The sequence below is a fragment of the Oncorhynchus kisutch genome, linkage group LG17 (genome assembly GCF_002021735.2).
Source record: "Oncorhynchus kisutch isolate 150728-3 linkage group LG17, Okis_V2, whole genome shotgun sequence".
In the NCBI taxonomy this organism is placed as follows: domain Eukaryota; kingdom Metazoa; phylum Chordata; class Actinopteri; order Salmoniformes; family Salmonidae; genus Oncorhynchus; species Oncorhynchus kisutch.
Window position 1 is genome coordinate 15934811 of NC_034190.2, and position 24246 is coordinate 15959056.

Below are 24246 nucleotides of genomic sequence, written 5' to 3' on the forward strand. Positions count from 1 at the left end.
ACATGCCATGTTTTCCAAGGTATATGTTTGGTCTTGTCAATATGAACCGGTGATACTTTTTCATACTGTAGATTAAATAGTACTGCAGGTACATAAATACATTAATAACACACATTGGAGGCAGTGTGCCTTCCAAGTCAAGAAGACAATGGATACGTGTGGAGCTAATTACTTAGACATTCTGGAAAGGCTGCAGTCTAATCTTGGACATACTGAAGTGAACTGCTTCGTATGCATGCACTCTGGCTGCCTACACGACATCCCCAACTCAACACACTCCGTTCACACATCCCTACTCCTTACCTCCCTCCTCAATGGGGTGCTTGTCAATAAATTGACATGGCTTGCTTTCTTTGCCTCCTTTCCTTCATCTAGTCTGGTCTGAAAACAAAGGAAGTGTAGGGGAAAGCAATATGTTGGGGGCCAACAGGGACACATGCTTTCACTTGGTAATCCTTAAGTGTGAAAGGAGACTAGGCAAGGAAGCCATTTTAGACTGATGAGAGGCAGTACTGGGCTTCCACTCCACTTCACCCTATCCTCTACTTTTCTTCACCTCCCTCCTCCCATCTTTACCTTTATGATCTCACTACCTCCATACACCTCTCCTCTCCTCCTCCTCTTCCTCACCTCTCCTCCTCTCCTCTACTTCTCTCCTCCTCTTCATTCTCACCACCTCTCCTCCTCTTCCTCTCCTCTCCTCTTTTTCTTCCTCTTCCACTTCTCTCCTCCTCTCTCCTCTCCTCCTCATCACCACCACCTCTCCTCCTCTTCCTTTCCTCCTCTTCCTCACCTCCTCTTCTCCCCTCCTCATCCTCACCACCTCTCCTCCTCCTCCTCTCCTCTTCTCCTTTTCTCCTCTTCCTCTCCTCCTCTCTCGTCCTCTTCCTCACCTCTCCTCCTCTACCTTTCCTCCTCTTCCTCACTTCCTCTTTTCCTCTCCTCCTCTCTCCTCTCCTCTCCTCCACTTCCTCACCTCTCCTCTTCCTCACCACATTTTCTCCTCTTCCTCGCCTTCTCTTCTCTTCTCCTCCTCTGCACCCCTCACCTGCTCTTCCTCTCTTCCTCTTCTCCTCCTCTTCCTCACCCACCCTTCCTCTTCTCCTCTTCTCCTCCTCTGCACCCCTCACCTGGCCTCTCCTCTCTCTTCCTCTTCTCCTCTTCCTCACCTTATCTCCCTCTGCCTTGTGTGTCTCCTCAGTCAGCTCGTTTCTAAAAAGCGGAGTCTCTTCCGGATTCACACTGGCCGCAAACAGCAGAGGTATCCACGGTGACAAGCCTGTGCACGGGGCACGTCAGCACGCCCCACCCCCCCACCCCCCATCTCCCTTTCTCACTCTGCCTGAGGGTCCCAAAGCCTTCTGGCCCACTGCAGTGTGTGTGTGTCTCTGTAAATGTTCTACTTTTGAGTAAGAAGTTGGTTTTAACCTCTTCATTGAGCATAGTGGGAAGACACTTGCCATTGCCGATGGTACTCAGGCTGGAAATGGCTGACATTTGGTATATTTGACATGAAATGAAATCAAAATGTATTTGTCACATGTGCCAAATACAAGTGTAGACCTTACCGTGGAATGCTTACTTACAAGCCCTTAACCAACAGTGCAGTTCAAGAAGTTAAGAAAATATTTACCAAATAAACGAATGTAAAAATAATAAAATGTAACACAATAACATAACAATAATGAGGCTATATACAGAGGGTATGGGTACCGAGTAACTGTGTGGGGGTACGGGTTAGAGGTCATTTGTACATGTAGGTAGTGGTGAAGTGACTATGCATAGATAATAAACAGCGAGCAGCAGCAGTGTACAAAACAAATGGAGAGGGGGGGAGCGGTCAGTGTGACAGTCCGGTAGCCATTGAATTAATTGTTCAGCAGTCTTAGGACTTGGGGGTAGAAGCTGTTAAGGAGCCTTTTGGTCCTAGACTTGGCGCTCCGGGACCGCTTGCTGTGCGGTAGCAGAGAAACAGTCTATGACTTGGGTGACGGAAGTCTCTGACATTTTTATGTGCTTTCCTCTGACACCGCCTGTTACATAGGTCCTGGATTGCAGGAAGCTTGGCCCCAGTGATGTACTGGGCGGTACACACTACCCTCTGTAGTGCCTTACGGTCAGAAGCCGAGCAGTTTCCATACCAGGTGGTGATGCAACTAGTCAGGATGCTCTTGATGGTGCAGCTGTTTAACTTTTTGAGGATCTGGGGACCCATGCCAAATCTTTTCAGTCTCCTGAGGGGGAAAAGGTGTTGTCGTGCTGTCTTTACAACTGTCTTGGTGTGTTTGGACCATAATAGGTCGTTGTTGATGTGGACACCAAGGATCTTGAAACTCTCGACCCGCTCCACTGATGTTAATGGGTTCGGCTCGCCTTTTCCTGTAGTCCACGATCAGCTCCTTTCTCTTGCTCACATTGATGGAGAGGTTGTTGTCCTGGCACCACACTGCCAGTTCTCTGACCTCCTCCCTATAAGCTGTCCCATCGTTGTCAGTGATCAGGCCTACCACTGTTGTGTCATCAGCAAACTTAAGGATGGTGTTGGAGTTGTGTTTGGCCACGCAGTCGTGGGTGAACAGGGAGTACAGGAGGGGACTAACTACACACCCCTGAGGGGCCCCAGTGTTGAGGATCAGCGTGGCACACGTGTTGTTGCCTACCCTTATCACCTGTGGGTGGCCAGTCAGGAAGTTCAGGGGAACTATAGTGTTGAACGCTGATTTGTAGTCAATGAAAAGCATTCTCACATAGGTGTTCCTTTTGTCCAGGTGGGAAAGGGCAGTGTGGAGTGCGATTGAGATTGTGTCATCTGTGGATCAGTGGGGGCGGTTGGTATCCATGAGGATGCTGTTGATGTGAGCAATGACCAGCCTTTCAAAGCACTTCATGGCTACTGACGTGGGCGGTAATTATTTAGGGAGGTTACCTTCACTTCCTTGGGCACAGAGACTATGGTGGTCTGCTTGAAACATGTACGTACTACAGACTCAGTCCGGGAGAGGTTCTTGTGCATGCTTCAGTGTTGCTTGCCTCGAAGCGAGCATAAAAGGCATTTAGCTCTGGGTAGCTCGTGTCTGGGTTTCCCTTTGTAGTCCTTAATATTTTATTTAAGCCCTGCAACATCTGATGAGCATCTTAGCTGGTGTAGTAGGATTCAATCTTAATCCTGCATTGACACTTTGCTTGTTTGATGGTTCGTCTGAGGGCATAGCAGGATTTCTTATAGGCGTCCAGATTAGTGTCCCGCTCCTTGAAAGCGGCAGCACTAGCCTTTGGCTCGATGCGGATGTTGCCTGTAATCCATGGCTTCTGGTTGGAATATGTATGTACGGTCACTCTGTGAACGACGTCGTCGATGCACTTGTTGATGAAGCTGATGACTGAGGTGGTATACTCCTCAATGCCATTGGATGAATCCCAAAACATATTCCAGTCTGTGCTGTTTTGCTAAAACAGTCCTGTAGCCTAGCATCTGCATCATCTGACCTCTTCTGTATTGAGCGAGTCACTGGTACTTCCTGTTTAGTTTTTGCTTGTAAGCATGAGCAATCAGCAATCAGAAGGATAGAATTATGGTCAGATTTGCCAAATTGAGGGCGGGGGAGAGCTTTGTATGCATCTCTGTTTGTGGAGTGAAGGTGGTCTGGGGTTTGTTGTCCTCTGGTTGCACATGTGACATGCTGGTAAAAATGTTGTAAAACTGATTGAAGTTTGCCTGCATTAAAGTCCCCGGCCCCTAGGAGTGCCGCTTCTGGGTGAGCATTTTCTTGTTTGCTTATGGCCTTATAGAGTTGGTTGAGTGTGGTCTTAGGTGGTAAATAGAAGGCTACAAATAGTATAGATGAGAACTCTCTTGGTAGATAGTGTGGTCTACAGCTTATCATACGATACTCGACCTCAGGCGAACAATACCTTGAGACTTCTTTAATATTAGACATTGCGCACCGGCTGTTATTGACAAAAAGACACACACACCCGGCCCTCGTCTTACCAGATGTAGCTTCTCTGTTCTGCCGGTTCATTAGCCTTTCTAGCGCATTAGTCTTTCTAACACCTCGACAACATTCCGCTGAAAAGGCAGTGTGCGAAATTCAAAAATATATATTTTTAAATATGTGACTTTCACACATTAACAAGTCCAATACAGCAAATGAAAGATAAACATCTGGTTAATATACCCATCGTGTCCGATTTAAAAAATGCTTCACAGCTAAAGCACAACATATGATTGTTAGATCACCGCCAAGTCGAAAAAACACAGCCATTTTTACAGCCAAAGATAGGAGTCACAAAAAGCAGAAATATAGATCAAATTAATCACTAACCTTTGATGATCTTCATCAGATGACACTCATAGGACATCATGTTACACAATACATGTGTGTTTTGTTCGATAATGTGCATATTTATATCTACAAATCTCAGTTTACATTGGCGCCTTACGTGCAGTGATGTTTTGGTTCCAAAACATCAAGTGATTTTGCAGAAATACTAATAATAAACATTGATAAAAGATACTAGTGTTATTCACAGAATTAAAGATAGACTTCTCCTTAATGCAACCGCTGTATCAGATTTAAAAAAACTTTATGTAAAAAGCATAATCTGAGAACGGCGCTCAGAACCCGAAACAGCCAGAGGAATAGCCGCCATTTTGGAATCAACAAAGTTAGAAACAACACCATAAATATTCACTGACCTTTGATGATCTTCATCAGAAGGCACTCCCAGGAATCCCAGTTCGACAATAAATGACTGATTTGTTCCATCATTTATGTCCAAATAGCCACTTGTTGTTAGCGTGTTCAGCCCAGTAATCCATCTTCATGAGGCACGAGCATTTCATCCAGACAAAAACTCCAAAAGTTCCATTACAGTCCCTTAGAAACATGTCAAACGATGTATGGAATCAATCGTTAGGATGTTTTTAACATAAAACATCAATAATGTTCCAACCGGAGAATTCCTTTGTCTTCAGAAAGGCACTGGAACGAGAGGTAACTCTGTCGGGAGCGCGCGTCATAAGACCAAGGCTCTCTGCCAGACCACTGACTCAAACAGCACTCATGAGCCCCTCCTTTATAGTATTTTTATTTATCCGTTATTTTACCAGGTAAGTTGACTGAGAACACATTCTCATTTGCAGCAACGACCTGGGGAATAGTTACAGGGGAGAGGAGGGGGATGAATGAGCCAATTGTAAACTGGGGATTATTAGGTGACCGTGATGGTTTGAGGGCCAGACTGGTAATTTAGCCAGGACACCAGGGTTAACACCCCAGTCTTACGATAAGTGCCATGAGATCTTTAATGACCTCAGAGAGTCAGGACACCCGTTTAACATCCCATCCGGAAGATGGCACCCTACACAGGGCATTGGGATATTTTTTTTAGACCAGAGGAAATAGTGCCTCCTACTGGCCCTCCAACACCACATCCAGCAGCATCTGGTCTCCCATCCAGGAACTGACCAGGACCAACTCTGCTTAGAATCAGAAGCAAGCCAGCAGTGGTATGCACGGTGGTATGCTGCTGGCTTGCTGCTAGTAGAATCCTCAAACCAGTTTCAAAAGACAGTTGACATCTAGTGGAAGCCGTAGGAAGTGCAACCTCATCCATATCTCAATGTGTACTCGGTAGGCCAAGCTTTGAAAAACTACAAACCTCAGATGTCCCACTTCCTGGTTGGATTTTTCTCAGGTTTTCGCCTGCCATATGAGTTCTGTTATACTCACAGACATCATTCAAACAGTTTTGGAAACTACAGAGTGTTTTCTATCCAATACTAATAATAATATGCATATATTAGCTTCTGGGACAGAGTAGGAGGCAGTTCACTCTGGGCATGCTATTCATCCAAAGCGAAAATGCTGCCCCCTATCCCAAAAAGGTTAAAACATTCCTCCAGCTCCAAATGATCCATGTTGTCGTTCAGCCATGACTCGGTGAAACACCAGATATTACAGTTCTTAATGTCCCGTTGGTAGGATAATCGTAATCGTAGGTTAAACATTTTATTTTCCAATGATTGCATGGTAGCAAGTAGAACTGAAGGCAGTGGGAGTTCGCCTACGGATTCTCAAAAGGCAGCCCGAACTGCGTCTTCTTATCTTTACGAAAATGACGGGGATCTGAGCCTGTTCCCGGGACAGCAGTATATCCTTCTTGTCGGACTCGTTAAAGGAGAAAGATTCTTCCAGTTAGTGGTGAGTAATCCCATTTCTGATGGCCATAAGTTATTTTTGGTCATAAGAGATGGTAGCAGCAACATTATGTACAAAATAAGTTAAAAAAATAAGTTACAAACAACGCAAAAAAAATTACAAAATAGCACAATTGGTTACGGGAATGTAAAACGTCAGCCATCCTCTTCGGCACCATCTTGTCCAACTGATATTCACATTTTCTAATTGATCTTTGAGAATGGGAAACATACACTGCTCTGGCGTAGAAATCTTTGACTGAGCTTTTACTGTGTGAGAGAATGATGGGGTGTTCTGTTCAGAGGATAACTCTGTTAACCATTACCAGTTACCTTGCCTGGTTTTACATTGTTTTTGGTGAACTAGGGGACACATTAAACCATGTGTTGTTTATTGGAGAACAAGGGATGTTTCATGGTTCATGTGGATCTAATGTCAGCATTGGCCTTCTCTCACACTTACAGATTTGACAGACTTTTAAAAATAATATATTTGATATTTTGGACAGAAGGTTGTTCCAAAGATCAAATATTTAGAAAGTCACGCATGCTGTTCTCTTGCATGACAGTTGCATGACCATTAATTGTTAAGTGCACATTTTCATGCATGTTTTCTTTGATCAATCCTGCTCTGTAGTGTTTTCTGGGGAGAGGATTCAAATGGTCATGCATGCAATGCAATCACATGCGTGTTGTACTTTTGCAAATCTTATCCACTTAACCCAGACAAAAAAATGTCTCTCCCCAAATAGAGTTTTCCCTTTCTGCTAAAATGTTTCTCTTATACTTGCTCAGTATACCGTGCATGTCTTTGGAGGACTCAGCTGTATTCAGCCTCACTTATTTACTTTCCCCCCCAAAGGGCTAACAGTAATTCAACATCTTAGTCTGTCCACCCTCCCCTTCTAGGTCAACCTGAGCATTTTAGCTCCAGCATATGAAATGCTATTTCCCCTAATGCTCTTTCAGCTATTTAAATATTAACTTAAATGCAGGCCAGCGCACAAACAAGGAGTATCTTGGCGTAAACTACAGGCGTAAACTACAGGCGTAAACAACAACATGTTTCTAATCGTTCCCTGATGTGTGATGTTGGAAATACTTTGTGACTTTAACATGTTAACATGAGTATACGTCCCAGATGACACCGAGGAGTTATTGTGTTGCCCCCCCACCCACTGATAGTCAGCCAGACAGCCAGCCAGTCAGACAACCATTCAGTAAGTCAGCCAGTCAGCCAGTCAGCCAACCATTCAGTAAGTCAGCCAGTCAGCCTGCCAGCAAGTCAGTCAACCAGTCAGTAAGTCAGACAGCCAGCCAGTCAGCCAACCATTCAGTAAGTCAGACAGCCAGCCAGTCAGACAACCATTCAGTAAGTCAGCCAGTCAGCCAGTTCGCCAACCATTTAGTAAGCCAGTCAGTCAGCCTGCCAGCCAGTCAGTCAACCAGTCAGTAAGTAAGTAATTCTGTCCTTCAGTCAGTCAACCAGTCAGCCAGTCAGTCAGTCAGTCTGTCTCTCCATCACGTCTGTAATCTCCCAGTCTGAATATCTGTCTCTGTTGTTCTCTCTGTCTGCTTTGTTGGTCACTGACTCAGCTCGGTGTGACTGTTTCAATGTTTAATAGTAGTCAGTAGCTACACTATCTAGTGTACTGCTGTCTGTACCTGCTAGCTAACATATTCTAACTACCTGGGATTGCTCCTCTGCTGATTGGCTAAACTCAGGGTCTAAAACAACTGTATCATCCACTGGACACTATGGACCGACAGCCATGAGGAAAATCACACAACAGAACTCTAAGGATGTCCTAAGTGGCAGATAATAGTGGTAGTTAATTCAATAAACATGTGGACACAGGTAAATTGTTCCTTCATTGTTCCAGCAGCAGCAAAATAGGTTTTCGAGACCGGATGCGGATGAACAACTCTCGGTCGTCCCAGGCGATCCGGAACAAGGCGTCTCCACTGCCTCCTGGGACGAGTTTCCGCCAGTCGCCCAGCACGGAGAATGTCCCAGAAGCCACCAGTCCCGGGAAGGTGCAGAAGAGCTGGAGCTTCAACGACCGCACGCGGTTCCGCACCTCCCTACGGCTCAAACCCAGACCTCCTGCAGACGGTGGGAATTAGGACTTAACTCACTCTCACCTGCATGCATATATACAGTATATACATCTATAGTGGGGTCTGAAATTATTGACACCCCCTTGATAAAGATGAGCAAAAATGACTATACAAAATGACTAACTACTATTGCTCAGAGAAAGAGATTTTGTTTAACAAGCAATACTTTTTTCTCTCAAAAAGGTAAGGGTCAAAATTGACACACCTGTTTTCAAAATGTTGATTTTTGTGTCCAATTAACCAGTTCTCTGTGGATTTTGATATGTGCTTGGGGTTAGTGCTGGGGTTAGTGCTGGGGTTAGTGGTGGGGTTAGTGCTGGGGTTGCTGGAAGATCCACTTGCACAACCACTGGTGTGTGTGGCCTAAGAGCTCTGTTTTCATGTCATCCAACAAATGTAAATGCCTAGAGTTTGCTAAATGACATTGGCACTTGGATTAGAACCGGTGCTTTGGTCAGATGACATGAAAATAAAGCTCTTTGGCGACGCGACCAGTGGTCGGTTTGGCATCGAAATGAGAATGCATGAGCAGAAAAGAACCTCATACCTACTGTAAAATATGGTGGTGGATCTTTGATGTTATGGGGCTATTTTGATTCCACTGGTCCTGGGTCACTTGTTAAGGTCAACGGCATCATTATCTTTACCCAGTACCTGGATATTTTAACCAACAACCTGGTTGCCTTTGCCAGGAGGCTGAAACTTGGCCACAAGTGGGTCTTCCTGCAAGACAATAACCCCAAGCACACATACAAATCCACAAAGAAATTGGCAACAAAAAAATCAACATTTTCAAATGGCCATCTCAGTCTCCGGACTTAGACCCCATTGAAAACCTGTGGTTTATATTGAAGAGGGCCGTCCATAAGAGCAGATGAAGGATATCAAGGATCTGGAAAGATTCTGTATAGAGGAATGGTCTAAGATCCCTCCCAATGTGTTCTCCAACTCATTAAACATTTGAGAAAAAGGCTCAGTGCCATTATCCTCGCAAGGTGAGGCATTGAAAGGTATTGAAAACAAGGGTGTCAATAATTTGACCTCTTCCTTTTTGAGAGAAAAAAGTAGTACAACGTGTCTTTCTCGAGCAATTGTATTAGTATAAAATCATTTCCCCTTTTTTTTATACAATTATTTGTTTCACCTTTATTTAACTAGGCAAGTCAGATAAGAACAAATTCTTATTTTCAATGACAGCCTAAGAACAGTTCAGGGGCAGAACGACAGATATTTACCTTGTCATCTCGGGGGATCTGGCAACCTTCCAGTTACTAGTCCAACACTCTAACCACTAGGCTACCTGAATTTTTTATTTTAAACTGTCATTTTTGCTAGTCTTTATCAAGGGTTTCAATTATTTCAGATCCCAATGTATATATAGTACATACTGTAGGCACATACACACAAGTATGGTCTCACGTATATACTTGCACCATCTATAAAATGTACTAATTTCTGCAAACACACTCTCACCTTGTTGTTGCCCTGTCCCCAGTGGAAGGAGTAGGGGAGGACAGTGTTGAAGACAAACCATATTGTGATGTAGCCATGGAAGAGGTGATCCCAGCAGTGAAGACCTTGATACGGGCTGTCAGGTGAGTACTACACCCCCTCTAAAATCACCCGTATCTGTACCCACAGGGTACCTACTGGTTCACACCACCCCTACCTGTACCCACATGGTACCTACAGGTTCACACCACCCCTACCTGTACCCACATGGTACCTACTGGTTCACACCACCCCTACCTGTACCCACAGGGTACCTACTGGTTCACCCCCCCTATCTTTACCCACAGGGAACCTACTGGTTCACACCACCCCTACCTGTACCCACAGGGAACCTACTGGTTCACACCACCCCTACCTGTACCCACAGGGTACCTACTGGTTCACACCACCCCTACCTGTACCCACAGGGTACCTACTGGTTCACACCACCCCTACCTGTACCCACAGGGTACCTACTGGTTCACCCCCCCTATCTTTACCCACAGGGAACCTACTGGTTCACACCACCCCTACCTGTACCCACAGGGAACCTACTGGTTCACACCACCCCTACCTGTACCCACAGGGTACCTACTGGTTCACACCACCCCTACCTGTACCCACAGGGTACCTACTGGTTCACACCACCCCTACCTGTACCCACAGGGAACCTACTGGTTCACACCACCCCTACCTGTACCCACAGGGAACCTACTGGTTCACACCACCCCTACCTGTACCCACATGGTACCTACTAGTTCACAACACCCCTACCTGTACCCACATGGTACCTACTGGTTCACACCATCCCTACCTGTACCCACATGGTACCTACTGGTCCACAGTACCCCTAACTGTGGAACCAGGTCACCTGTCTCCTCTCTGGTCCTCAAGTCGTCACAGAACTTGGGTCTATAGTACTTCCTGTTATGGTGGCTGTAGTAAGATGAATGCCCAGCTCCTCCAGTGGTCTCTGGCTGTTTGCAGTGTAAGCTGACGGTAGCGAAAAGTCCACTTTAGCATGGTAACTGAGCCTTCCTGCCGCAGGCCGGGTTCCCAGATCTGATCAGCAAAATTGTGATGTGTCCACACTTAAAAAGATGTCGCATAAAGCTTACTTCATTTAAATAAATAATAATCTCACTGCATCAGCGATAGCATACACAGACGTTTTGGCTTTGCAGCCTTCTTCAGTGTGCGGGTACAAATATTTTCATTGAGCTGAGAAAAGCACCTTATAGTTTAAGTGTCTTCTTTCAGTCATAAAAGTGAATTGAAATGACTTAGGAACTGTGCACACTTTAGAGAGGTGTGTGGCCACTTTAGAGAGGTGTGTGGCCACTTGGAGACACCAGTTAACCCTCTCACTCAAACCCTTGTCATTTGTTTGTCTTATGTTGCCCCTACCCCACATATCCAGGAATAGTCTTGTTACTCAATCCAGAGTATTTTCTTATTTCCTTATCAATAAACGTGGCAAAAGGACAACAAATGTCAAATGCACATATAATCAACAGTGTAAAGTTTGAATTCAGTCTTGTCAGGTGAGTTGTTGTGTCCTGAACTTTGGTCTTTATAATTTCCCCATAATCTATCAACTTTTCTCTTTAATTTGCTACCGTGCTTATGCACATATTTCTTCTGTAAGACACATTTCACTGTAGCCCTATCCATATAGGGCAATTCCCACGAGTGTAAAGGGTTAAAAGCAGCTTATAGTGTGTATGCTGAAGTGTAGTGTACATACAGTTGAAGTCGGAAGTTTACATACACCTAAGCCAATTACATTTAAACTCAGTTTTTCACAATTCCTGACATTTAATCTGAGTAAAAATTCCCTGTCTTAGGTCAGTTAGCATCACCACTTTATTTTAAGAATGTGAAATGTCAGAATGATAGTAGAGAGAATGATTTATTTCAGCTTTTATTTCTTTCATTACATTCCCAGTGGGTCAGAAGTTAACATACACTCAATTAGTATTTGGTAGCATTGCCTTTAAATTGTTCAACTTGAGTCCAACGTTTCGGGTAGTCTTCCACAAGCTTCCCACAATAAGTTGGGTGAATTTTGGCCCATTCCTCCTGAGAGCTGGTATAACTGAGTCAGGTTTGTAGGCCTCCTTGCTCGGACACGCTTATTCAGTTCTTCCCACACATTTTCTATAGGATTGAGGTCAGGGCTTTGTGATGGCCACTCCAATACATTGACTTTGTTGTCCTTAAGCCATTTTGCCACAACTTTGGAAGTATGCTTAGGGTCATTGTCGATTTAGAAGACCCATTTGCGACCAAGCTTTAACATCCTGATTGATGTCTTGAGATGTTGCTTCCATATATCCACATAATTTTCCTCCCTCATGATGTCATCTATTTTGTGAAGTGCACCAATCCCTTCTGCAGCAAAGCACCCCCACAACATGATGCTGCCACCCTCGTGCTTCACGGTTGGGATGGTGTTCTTTGGCTTGCAAGTCCTCCCCTTTTTCCTCCAAACATAACGATGGTCATTATAGCCAAACAGTTCTATTTTTTTTTCTTAAGACCACAGGAAATTTCTCCAAAAAGTACGATCTTTGTCCCCATGTGCAGTTGCAAACCGTCGTCTGGCATTTTTATGACGGTTATGGAGCGGTGGCTTCTTCCTTGCTGAGTGGCCTTTCAGGTTATGTCGATATTGGACTCATTTTTACTGTGGATATAGATTATTTTGTACCTGTTTCCTCCAGCATCTTTACAAGGTCCTTTGCTGTTGTTCTGGGATTTATTTGCACTTTCGAGAGGTTCAAGTACGTTCATCTCTAGGAGACAGAACATGTTACCTTCCTGAGCGGTACGACGGCTGCGTGGTCCCATGGAGTTGATACTTGCATACTATTGTTGTACAGATGAACTTCAGGCGTTTAGAAATTGCTCCCAAGGATGAACCAGACTTGTGGAGGTATACAATTTTTTTCTGAGGTCTTGGCTGATTTCTTTTGATTTTCCCATGATGTCAACCAAAGAGGCACTGAGTTTGAAGGTAAGCCTTGAAATACATCCACAGGTACACCTCCAATTGACTCAAATGATGTCAATTAGCCTATCAGAAGCTTCTAAAGCCATGACATCATTTTCTGGAATTTTCCTGAAAGCTGTTTAAAGGTACAGTCAACTTAGTGTATGTAAACTTCTGACCCACTGGAATTATTATACAGTGAATTATAAGTGAAATAATCTGTCTGTAAACAATTGTTGGAAAAGTAGATGTCCTAACTGACTTGCTAAAACTATAGTTTGTTAACTAGAAGTTTGTGGAGTGGTTGAAAACAAGTTTTAATGACTCCAACCTAAGTGTATTTAAACTTGTGCAACCAGAGGAAAAAAACTCTAGACCACTTTTACTCCACACACAGAGACTCATACAAAGCTCTCCCTCACCCTCCATTTGGCAAATCTGACCATAATTCTATCTTCCTGATTCTTTCTTATAAGCAAAAACTAAAGCAGGAAGTGACTCGCTCAATACGGAAGTAGTCAGATGACGCGGATGTCAGGAATGTTTTGCTAGCACAGATGAGAATATGTTCCGGGATTCATCCAATGGCATTGAGGAGTATACCACCTCAGTCACCGGCTTCATCAATAAGTGCACCGACGATGTCGTCCCCACAGTGACCTTACGTACATATCCCAACCAGAAGCCATGGATTACAGGCAACATCTGCACCGAGCTAAAGGCTAGAGCTGCTGCTTTGAAGGAGTGGGAAACTCATCCAGAAACTCATCCGCTTATAAGATATTCTGCCATGCCCTCAGACGAACCATCATACAGGCAAAGCGTTAATGCAGGAGTAAGATTGAATCCTACTACACTAGCTCTGACACACATCGGATGTGGCAGGGCTTGCAAACTATTATGGACTACAAAGGGAAACCCAGTCATGAGCTGCCTAGTGACGCAAGCCTAGCAGGCAGGCTAAATGCCTTTTATTCTCGCTTGGAGGCAAGCAACACTGAAGCATGCATGAGAGCACCAGCTGTTCTGGATGACTGTGTGAGCACGCTCTCTGTAGCCAATGTGAGCAAGACCTTTAAACAGGTCAACATTCACAAGTCCACGGGGCCAGACAGATTACCAGGATGCGTACTCAGAGCATGCACGGACCAAATGGCAAGTGTCTTCACTGACATCTTCAACCTCTCCCTGACCGAGTCTGTAATACCTACATGTTTCAAGCAGACCACCATAGTCCTTGTGGCCAAGGAAATGAAGGTAACCTCCCTAAATGACTACCACCCCGCTACTCAAGTCAGTAGCCATGAAGTGCTTTGAAAGGCTGGTCATGGCTCACATCAACATCATCATCCCAGAAACCCCAGATCCATTCCAATTTGCATACCGTCCACACAGATCCACATATAATGCAATCTCAATCGCACTGCACACTGCCCTTTCCCAGCTGGACAAAAGGAACACCTATGTGAGAATGCTGTTCATTGACTACAGCTCAGCATTCATCACCATAGTTCCCACAAAGCTCATCACTAAGCTAAGGACCCTGGGACTTAACACCTCCCTCTGCAACTGGATCCTGGACTTCCTGACGGGCTACCCCCAGGTGGTAAGGGTAGGCAACAACACATTTGCCACTCTGATCCTCAACAGTGGGGACCGGTGCGTGCTTCGTCCCTCCTGCACTCCCTATTCACCCACGACTGTGTGGCCAAGCACGACTCCAAAACCATCCTTAAGTTTGCTGATGACACAACAGTGGTAGGCCTGATCACCAACAACGATGAGACAGCCTATAGGGAGGAGGTCAGAGACCTGGCAGTGTGGTGCCAGGACAACAACCTCTCCCTCAACATGAGCAAGACAAAAGAGCTGATCGTGGACTACAGGGAAAGGAGGGCCGAACACGCCCCCATTCACATCAACAGTGCTGTAGTGGAACAGGTTGATACCTTCAAGTTCCTTGGTGTCCACATCACCAACAAACTATCATGATCTAAACACACCAAGACAGTCGTGAAGAGGTCACGACAACGCCTTTTCCCCCTAAGGCGACTGAAAAGAAAGATTTGGAATGGGTCCCCAGATCCTCAAAAAGTTCAACAGCTGCACCATCAAGAGCATCCTGATTGGTTGCATCACCACCTGGTATGGCAACTGCTTGGCATCTGACCCTAAGGCACTACAGAGGGTAGTGCGGTACGGTCCAGTACATCACATCCAGAACCTATATACTAGGCGGTAACAGTGTAAGGCCCATAAAATAGTCAAAGACTCCAGTCACCCAAGCATAGACTTTTCTCTCTGCTACCACGTGACAAGTGGTACCAGAGTCCCAAGTCTAGGTCCAAAAAGCTCCTTAATAGGTTCTACCCCCAAGCCATAAGACTGCTGAACAATTGATCAGACCCCCTCTTTGTTTTTACACTCCTGCTACTTACTCACTGTTTATTATCTATGCATAGTCACTTTACCTCTACATACATGTACAAATGACCTCAACTCCGTACCTCCTGTATATAGCCTCGTTATTGTTATTTTATTGTGTTACTTTTCATTTTATTTTTACTTTAGTTTATTTAGTAAATCTTTTCTAACTGTATTTCTTGCAGTTAATTGGTTTGTAAGTAAGCATTTTACGGTAAAGTCTACACATGTTGTATTAGGCGCATGTGACAAATAACATTTTTATTTGATATAATAGTGGATTGGGACTGGATTCAATTGAGGGTGGGCCCTAGTTAGTACCATGCTTGCACATGAAAGCGTAAACATTATTACCTTACAAAGATACCAGCAAAGTAGGACATACTGAACTTTTGTGGCTTTGTGAGTAGTTACTGAATAATATGCTAATAGTTTTTCCCATTGTTACAATTATTTATTTTCACGTAACTGGAAAAATAAAGGAAACATCAACATAGTGTTGTAATAGGGTGTTGGGCCACCACGAGCCTCCAGAACAGCTTCAATGCTCCTTGGCATAGATTCTACAAGTGTCTGGGACTCTATTGGAGGGATGCGACTCCAATCTTCCAGGAGTAATTCCATCATTTGGTGTTTTGTTGATGGCTGTGGAAAATGTTGTCTCAGGCTCCGCTCAAGAATTGGTCCATTGGTATGACAATATAGAACCCCTAGTTTAAATAAACCACATGACACTGGATGTGTCCCAAATGGTACTCTATTCCCTTCCTATATAGTGCACTACTTTATATAGAGCTCCACTTTATAGGGAATATGGTGCTATTTGGAGTGCATCAATTGACTTCTAGCTATGTGTTGTTCTGTACCTCCACACCGGGGCAGGTGTGTGTGACTGGCAGATTCCCCACCTAAGATTGATGTCTTTTGAAAAACAGTTTTTTTTAAAGCTGGGGCTTCACTTTAGGAAGACTAATTTAGTTAATCAGCCTGCCTACCTATCTGTGGAAATGTGGGGAGTACGGCCGTTTGGGGTATGGGGGGGATGTTTAGAGGGAGAGAGATCTGCATAATTGCTGTAATACTCTCCTCAAACTAATCAGGCTCTGCTAAAGCCACTCATAGTCAACTTTTGTATTTCTGCCCAGTTGGGAACCTTTGACACTGTTGATGCAATTTCATGCAGTTTTATCCAGAAATCGTTGTAACTTTTGGAAAGTCTACCATTTGCCTATCGTTTGCCTAGTGATAGTTCCATTGCTCTGCAAGTTAGAAGTAGTTTTTTAAGCTCATGTACCTTTTAATAAACAATAGTTTCCCTTTTGGTGTTACACCAAAAAGCTTCCTCCTCCATCACACTCACTTCACTACTTATGTCATGTCATGAGTAGTGTGCATAAAACCAATAAAAAAATGACAGAATGCTGACTTTGTATATTCAATGCTGACTTCAAAATCTCAACATTTCGGTACCAATGTGGTCTCCTAAAGTGCTGCTCCATTTCCCCACCAGAGCCTCTGAGCCTGTAGATAATGATATAGTGCCAACTATGCCCCTATGCCAGGTAGCTGTAGGGGGCATACTTCAGGCTGACCATGTATTATTATAACCATAACACGCGATCAAGAGAGACTCAGCACTTTGAAGAACCCCTTTAATTCTTTTTCTTTTTCATTCCTTTCTACTTTTCCTTACCCTTTCTTTAACCCACACCTGAGACCCGCCCTGTCAGAAACAAATATGCTTCTACCTGCAAAATGAAAAAATACACCATGCAAAAATCAAGTCATGAAGAATGCATCACTAGTGCTGTGTGAGGAAGGAAGGAAGGAAGGAAGGAAGGAGGAAGGGTGTCGACCACCACGCTTCTTTACTTACGTGCCCCCTCTCCTGAAGAACAGAAGAGGGAGGGAAAGAGAGAGGGAGAGAGAGTGTGTGTTATGATGTCTGCCATCAGAGTTGCAGCACACACCACTAAACTGCCATTGCACATGCAAGCTGTTCAGTCGCCACGTTACACCCTTCCGCCTTCCTGTCTGTGCCACAGCCCTGCTGTGATGTGGTGTGCGTGTGTGTTTCACCAACACACTGGTATCAAAGCAGCCTTAGCCCGTCTGTGTGTGAGAGATATGGTTTTCTCATAAAACAGCCCTCCTCCTCACCCGCCTCGCCCCGCTTCCACTCTCTGCTCACTCCAACTCACGGAGCAATCCATCATGGTGTGGGATGACCGGTTAAGTGCTTCTGTTTTGCGATGCTAACATTTGGCGTTTCCTGTGTTCTGCCGAGCCAGCACCTTAGGATCCGGGTGGGGGGAGAGTAGCACAGCCAGCCGATTTTACTCTGTTTCTCCTATAGTGTGACAAGCAGACAAAACTCTGCCCAAAGCAGTACTGTTGTTGGCCTTGACACTATTGTACAGTATGTGCTTGGTCAACACTCTTCAGCCCCAACGTACCCTTTACTTCTCTCTAGGAAAGGGCAACTATTGGTGGAGGGAGGATGTGAATAAGATTAGCTTTGTGCACAGCTGTCTCACTGAGAGGAGAGGGGTTAGACTAGACACACACACACACAGGGGTCCACCTCGTGTGTGTGTGTCTGTGTCTGTCTGTCTGTGTGTGTGTGTGTGTGTGTGTGTGTGTGTGTGTGTGTGTGTGTGTGTGTGTGTGTGTGTGTGTGTGTGTGTGTGTGTGTGTGTGTGGGTGTGTGTGTGTGTGTGTTAGAGAGAGCTAATAGCTGACTTAGCAGAGGGCCAGGGTGTGCAGAAAACCGAGTGTGTCCCTCTCTCCTTACACAGTGCACCGGAACAAGGGTGTCGATTAGAGATATGTATACAGTAAGTATTCTATACATAGCTCTACATGTCTCATTGATAATACAGGAGCAATGTCATTGTCAGATTTCACAACAAAGGGGAATCATTGTGGAACTCTCCAGTGGTTTCCTTTTATGAGGCTATTTCTGAATGATATTGGTAAGGTCACTTTGACTGCAAATCTCACTTAATCACACCTACGTAGTTACACTGATGAAGCTCAGGACTCGTTTCATGGTTAAACACTTTTGCAGTATTCACTTATTTATTTCAGCAGTGTGAGGCATTTCTACGAATGTTTGTGTGTGCGTGTGTAGGATTCTGAAGTTCCTGGTGGCCAAGAGGAAGTTTAAGGAGACTCTGCGTCCGTACGACGTGAAGGACGTCATAGAGCAGTACTCTGCTGGACACCTGGACATGCTGGGGAGGATCAAGAGTCTACAAACCAGGTACACACACACACACACACACACACACACACACACACACACACACACACACACACAACCTACAACAGTTGGAAACAGAGTGGATTCATACCCCCACACACTCCATCACCTATACCACCACAAAATGAACCATTTTGATAATGGTTGTTGATTGTTGTGTGTTGTCCTGGTCCTCCCCAGAGTTGATCAGATAGTGGGTCGGGGATCGTCCTACCAGCCAGATAATAAGAAGGTGAGGAGTGAGAAGGGAGAGAAGACCCCTCCAGAACTGGACCTTCTGGACGAGCTCAGTATGATGGGACGGGTCATTAAGGTGGAGAAACAGGTACAGAGCTCCAGTATGGTAGATTGATTGCTCAGGTGCTTAGACAGTATAGTTCTGAGTGAATGTTTGTAGGAAACACTTCATTTACATTCCAGGCCTGTTTCAGATGGTATTTTCCTGATGAATTATTTAGGTCAGTGTCCCATACCCCTTCAAACATTCAACCTCCAGCTGCGTACCCCCTCTAGCACCAGGGTCAGCGCACTCTCAAATGTTGTTTTTTGCCATCATTGTAAGCCTGCCACACACACAGTATACAATACATTTATTAATAAACATAAGAAGAAGTGTGAGTTTTTGTCACAACCTGGCTCGTGGAAAGTGACAGACCTCTTATAGGACCAGGGCACAAATAATAATATAATAATAATCAATAATTTTGCTCTTTATTTTACCATCTCACATTTAAAACTTTATTTGTTCATCGAAAATTGTGAATAACTCACCACAGGTTAATGAGAAGGGTGTGCTTGAAAGGATGCACATAACTCTGCAATGTTGGGTTGTATTGGAGAGAGTCTCAGTCTTAGTGAGGGCCGAGAATCCACTCTCACATAGGTACGTGGTTGAAAAGGGCATCAGTGTCTTAACAGCGCGATTTGCCAAGGGAGGATACTCTGAGGATACTCTGAGGATACTCTGCCCAATCCAGAAAGCTGGCAGTGGCTTCTGATTAACTTACATTTTCACAGAACCGTTTGTTGCTATTTTGATGCGGCTCTCTTGTTCAGATATCGGTAAGTGGACTGGAGGCAGGGCATGAAAGGGATAACGAATCCAGTTGTTTGTGTCATCTGTTTCGGGAAAGTACCTGCGTAATTACGCACCCAACTCACTCAGGTGCTTCGCTATATCACATTTGACATTGTCTGTAAGCTTGAATTCATTTGCACACAAAAAATCATACAATGATGGAAAGATCTGTGTGTTGTTCTTGTTAATGCAGACAGAGAAGAGCTCCAACTTCTTAATCATAGCCTCAATTTTGTCCATCACATTGAATGTAGTTGCGGAGAGTCCCTGTAATCCTAGATTTAGGTCATTCAGGCGAGAAAAAACATCACCTAGTAATGTGAGAAACTCGTCATCATGCAAGCGGTCAGACAAGTGAAAATTATGGTCAGTAAAGAAAACTTTAAGCTTGTCTCAATTTAAAAAAAATGTGTCAATACTTTGCCCCTTGATAACCAGAACCCTTCTGTATGTTGTAAAAGCGTTAGATGGTTGCTGCCCATATCATTGCATAGTGCAAAAAATACACAAGAGTTCAGGGGTTGTTCATTTTCACTGTAGTGTCCAAAACGTCTTTCAAGCTGTCAGGCATTCCCTTGGCAGCAAGAGCCTCTTGGTGGATGCTGCAGTGTACCCAAGTGGCGTCGGGAGCAACTGCTTGCATGCACGTTACCACTCCACTATGTCTCCCTGTCATGGCCTTTGTGCCATTAGTACAGATACCAACACATCTTGACCACCAAAGTCCATTTGATTTCACAAAGCTGTTCAGTACTTTAAAAATATCCTCTTCATTTGTCCTGGTTTGCAGTGGTTTGCAGAAGAGGATGTCTTCCTTAATTGAACCCCCATAAACGTTACGGACATATACCAGGAGCTGTGCCAGGCCTGCCACGTCTGACTCATCCAGCTGTAACGCATAGAATTCACTGGCTTGTATACGAAGCAGTAATTGTTTCAAAACATCTCCTGCCATATCTCCTGCCATGTCACTGTTGCGTCGTGAAACAGTGTTGTTTGATGAAGACATTGTCTGTATAGTTTTTTGGGCCTTTTCCCCCAGCATTGTCCCAGCCATGTCCACGGCAGCTGGAAGTATGAAGTCCTCCACAATATTATGGGGCTTACCTGTCCTAGCCACTTGGTAGCTCACCATAGAAGACCCTTCTAGCCCCTTCTTATTAATGGTATCTGTTGCTTTTATACATGTCTTACTACTCGAAAGTCATCTTAATTCTCACTTATAAAACTCCTGTGGCTTATTTTTCAAATGGGCATGTTTTGCTTCTAAATGTCTGCGCAAGAGTGAAGGTTTGATCGAGTTGTGAGATAGTACTTTTGCACATATAACACACTGTGGTTGAGGAAAGGCACTACGCCCAATATAAGTGAACCCCGAATCAATGTAGTTCTCATCATATTTGCGCCACTTCGACCAACGTCGCTGTCTGTTGTTCGGTGCTTTCCCGGGGAAGGGGGCAGTAGCTCTTCGGCTGCATCAGATTCACAACTGTCAGTGTCCATGCTAGCTGGACTAACAACAAATGTAGAATTACTGATGTTAGCATTGGATGTGCTGTGGAAGCAGAACAACGTCTGTCATCGACAGGTGTAGTACTGCTGGTAGTAGCAGTACTACCAGTAGAGCTGGTATGTATCTCTATGGGCCTTACTTTTTTTTAACCATTCATCCTTTTTTCGAGCAAACGGAATGAGCAGCAGCTACGTTTGGCTACATAGTGGAATTCCTGTAAGAGAGTAATGGTTAATGTGATTGGATGTAAATTCTTTGACTAGGTTACCTGTATTTGATATTGTGTTGTTATTTAGCTGAACACTAGATGGTTTAATTTTATTTTTGGTAGGGAAACGAGGCTACTCAGGTGAGAAAAAAACCTCAGCCAAATGTATAGCCCCGTTGGAAAAAATATATGGAATGTTTGAAAATGTGAAGAAATAAAATCAAATAAAAAATATATTTAAAAAAAAACATGTTTATTATAATTTTTTAAATGTGAATCACATTTTATTTTGCGTGGCCCCGTTTGAGAATACCTGGTTTAGGTTATTCTTTGATAATTACTATGTAATAACCTTTTCATTTAATTTGTAAGAAAATACCAGGTAAATGATAGACTGTAAAATAATAATATCTATTTGACCTTATTATTCCATATTAGTACATAACATTGGGGTCAGTGGCGCAATGTCTGACTACGGATCAGAAGATTCTAGGTTTGACTGCTGGCTCGGCACTGTATTTATTTGACCAAAATCAAGCTTGGAAAAATATTCAATTTACTCCTGAGGTGTTGACCTGTTGCACCCTCTACAACCACTGTGATTATTATAATTTGACCCTGCTGGTCATCTATGAACGTTTGAACATCTTGGCCATGTTCTGTTATAATCTCCACTCCGTACAGTCAGAAGAGGACTGGCCACAGCTCAGAGCCTGGTACCTCTCTAGGTTTCTTCCTAGGTTCCTGCCTTTCTAGGGAGTTTTTCCTAGCCACCGTGCTTCTACATCTGTAATGCTTGCTGTTTGGGGTTTTAGGCTGGGTTTCTGTACAGCACTTTGTGACATCGGCTGATGTAGAAAGAGCTTTATAAATACATTTGATTGATTGAGCATAGCTAGTACTAATAACATAGTTGAACGTTGCATTTCTGTGATATATGTTTATCTTGTGATTTTTGTATAGCGTTTGTATCTTGTTGTTTTGTCGGTGTGTACAGGTGCAGTCGATAGAGAACAAGCTGGACCTCCTTCTTAACTTCTACACCCAGTGTCTGAAGAAAGGCTCATCCAACTTCACCCTGTCCTCCCTGTTGGAACCAGACCTGACGTCAGACTACCACAGCCCCACGGACCACCGCGACCTCTTCCCCTCTGCCAACACACTCAACATCTCCCACTCAGAGTCCAGCAATATGGAGTGACTGGTAGTGTACTCACTGACTGGGGCTGGGGTTGGGGCGGGTATGAACTGGGCCCACCACTAGACCCTCACCTCAATGTTTTTAAGCCCTGAGATGTCATGTCACTATACTGGACTGTAGCAGCACTCCTGGAACAAACCTCTATGCCCATATCTATTTGCAGTTGTAACCCTTGACCTTTCTACTGATCACCAAACCAATTAGATTCCTAACTTAGAATCCTCTTTCTAGGAATTCAGAATCCACACTTTAGAACCCACACCTATTACTTCCTCCCTCCACATATTTAAAATCCTCTGCTTCATATGTTAGAGCCACCAATAGTGGATAATTCATCATGCTATCCTCTCTCTATTTTAGTGCTGAGCGATTAACCAAAATGTTGGTTATTGTTCACCAACGTCGGGTCAGTTATCTGAATTCCATTTAATTCTGTTTTTATCTGTGAGCTCAGAGATGAATCATATTGACCGAACTGTGCGATGTAGTAGGGAGTTGTAGTTTCCAACAGGCCAATGGACTCTACAAGGTATCGAAAGCATTCCACAGGGATGATGGCCCATGTTGACTCCAATGCTTCGGTCAATCTGGAGGCGAAAGAACCATACACCTGTTTAGGCGAGGTGCTGGCTAGCGGAGTAGAACACCTGTTTAGGAGAGGTGCTGGCTAGCAGAGTAGAACACCTGTTTAGGAGAGGTGCTGGCTAGCAGAGTAGAACACCTGTTTAGGAGAGGTGCTGGCTAGCAGAGTAGAACACCTGTTTAGGAGAGGTGCTGGCTAGCGGAGTAGAACACCTGTTTAGGAGAGGTGCTGGCTAGCAGAGTAGAACACCTGTTTAGGAGAGGTGCTGGCTAGCAGAGTAGAACACCTGTTTAGGAGAGGTGCTGGCTAGCGGAGTAGAACACCTGTTTAGGAGAGGTGCTGGCTAGCGGAGTAGAACACCTGTTTAGGAGAGGTGCTGGCTAGCGGAGTAGAACACCTGTTTAGGAGAGGTGCTGGCTAGCGGAGTAGAACACCTGTTTAGGAGAGGTGCTGGCTAGCGGAGTAGAACACCTGTTTAGGAGAGGTGCTGGCTAGCGGAGTAGAACACCTGTTTAGGAGACGTGCTGGCTAGCGGAGTAGAACACCTGTTTAGGAGAGGTGCTTGCTAGCGGAGTAGAACACCTGTTTAGGAGAGGTGCTGGCTAGCGGAGTAGAACACCTGTTTAGGAGAGGTGCTGGCTAGCGGAGTAGAACACCTGTTTAGGAGAGGTGCTGGCTAGCAGAGTAGAACACCTGTTTAGGAGAGGTGCTGGCTAGCGGAGTAGAACACCTGTTTAGGAGAGGTGCTGGCTAGCGGAGTAGAACACCTGTTTAGGAGAGGTGCTGGCTAGCGGAGTAGAACACCTGTTTAGGAGAGGTGCTGGCTAGCGGAGTAGAACACCTGTTTAGGAGAGGTGCTGGCTAGCGGAGTAGAACACCTGTTTAGGTGAGGTGCTGGCTAGCGGAGTAGAACACCTGTTTAGGAGAGGTGCTGGCTAGCGGAGTAGAACACTTGAAAAAGAAAAGGAGAGACGCAAACTCTAGGAGCTCAGACGCAATAATTTAATAACCAACGTTTCGACAGCCAAGCTGTCTTCATCGGGGTAAAGCTGCAATGCTTCCCACAGTTGTCAAGTTGGCTGGATTTCCTTTGGGTGGTGGACCATTCTTGATACATGTGGGAAACTGTTGAACTCTTGACACACTCAAACCTTTGCGCCTGGCA

General features: G+C 44.6%; 1 protein-coding gene across 1 annotated transcript in view; it reads left to right on the top strand.

Moving 5' to 3' along the window:
- The window catches only part of LOC109908485 (potassium voltage-gated channel subfamily KQT member 4), a 123616-nt gene extending 100416 nt beyond the window's left edge, over positions 1 to 23200 (top strand). Inside the window, exons 10-14 of the mRNA XM_031795202.1 lie at positions 8086 to 8318; positions 9819 to 9918; positions 18367 to 18498; positions 18679 to 18823; positions 22295 to 23200. Of these exons, the coding sequence (XP_031651062.1) occupies positions 8086 to 8318; positions 9819 to 9918; positions 18367 to 18498; positions 18679 to 18823; positions 22295 to 22498 (814 nt within the window). The 3' untranslated portion in view covers positions 22499 to 23200. The remainder of the gene's footprint in view (positions 1 to 8085; positions 8319 to 9818; positions 9919 to 18366; positions 18499 to 18678; positions 18824 to 22294) is intronic.
- The last annotated feature ends 1046 nt before the right edge of the window (positions 23201 to 24246 follow it).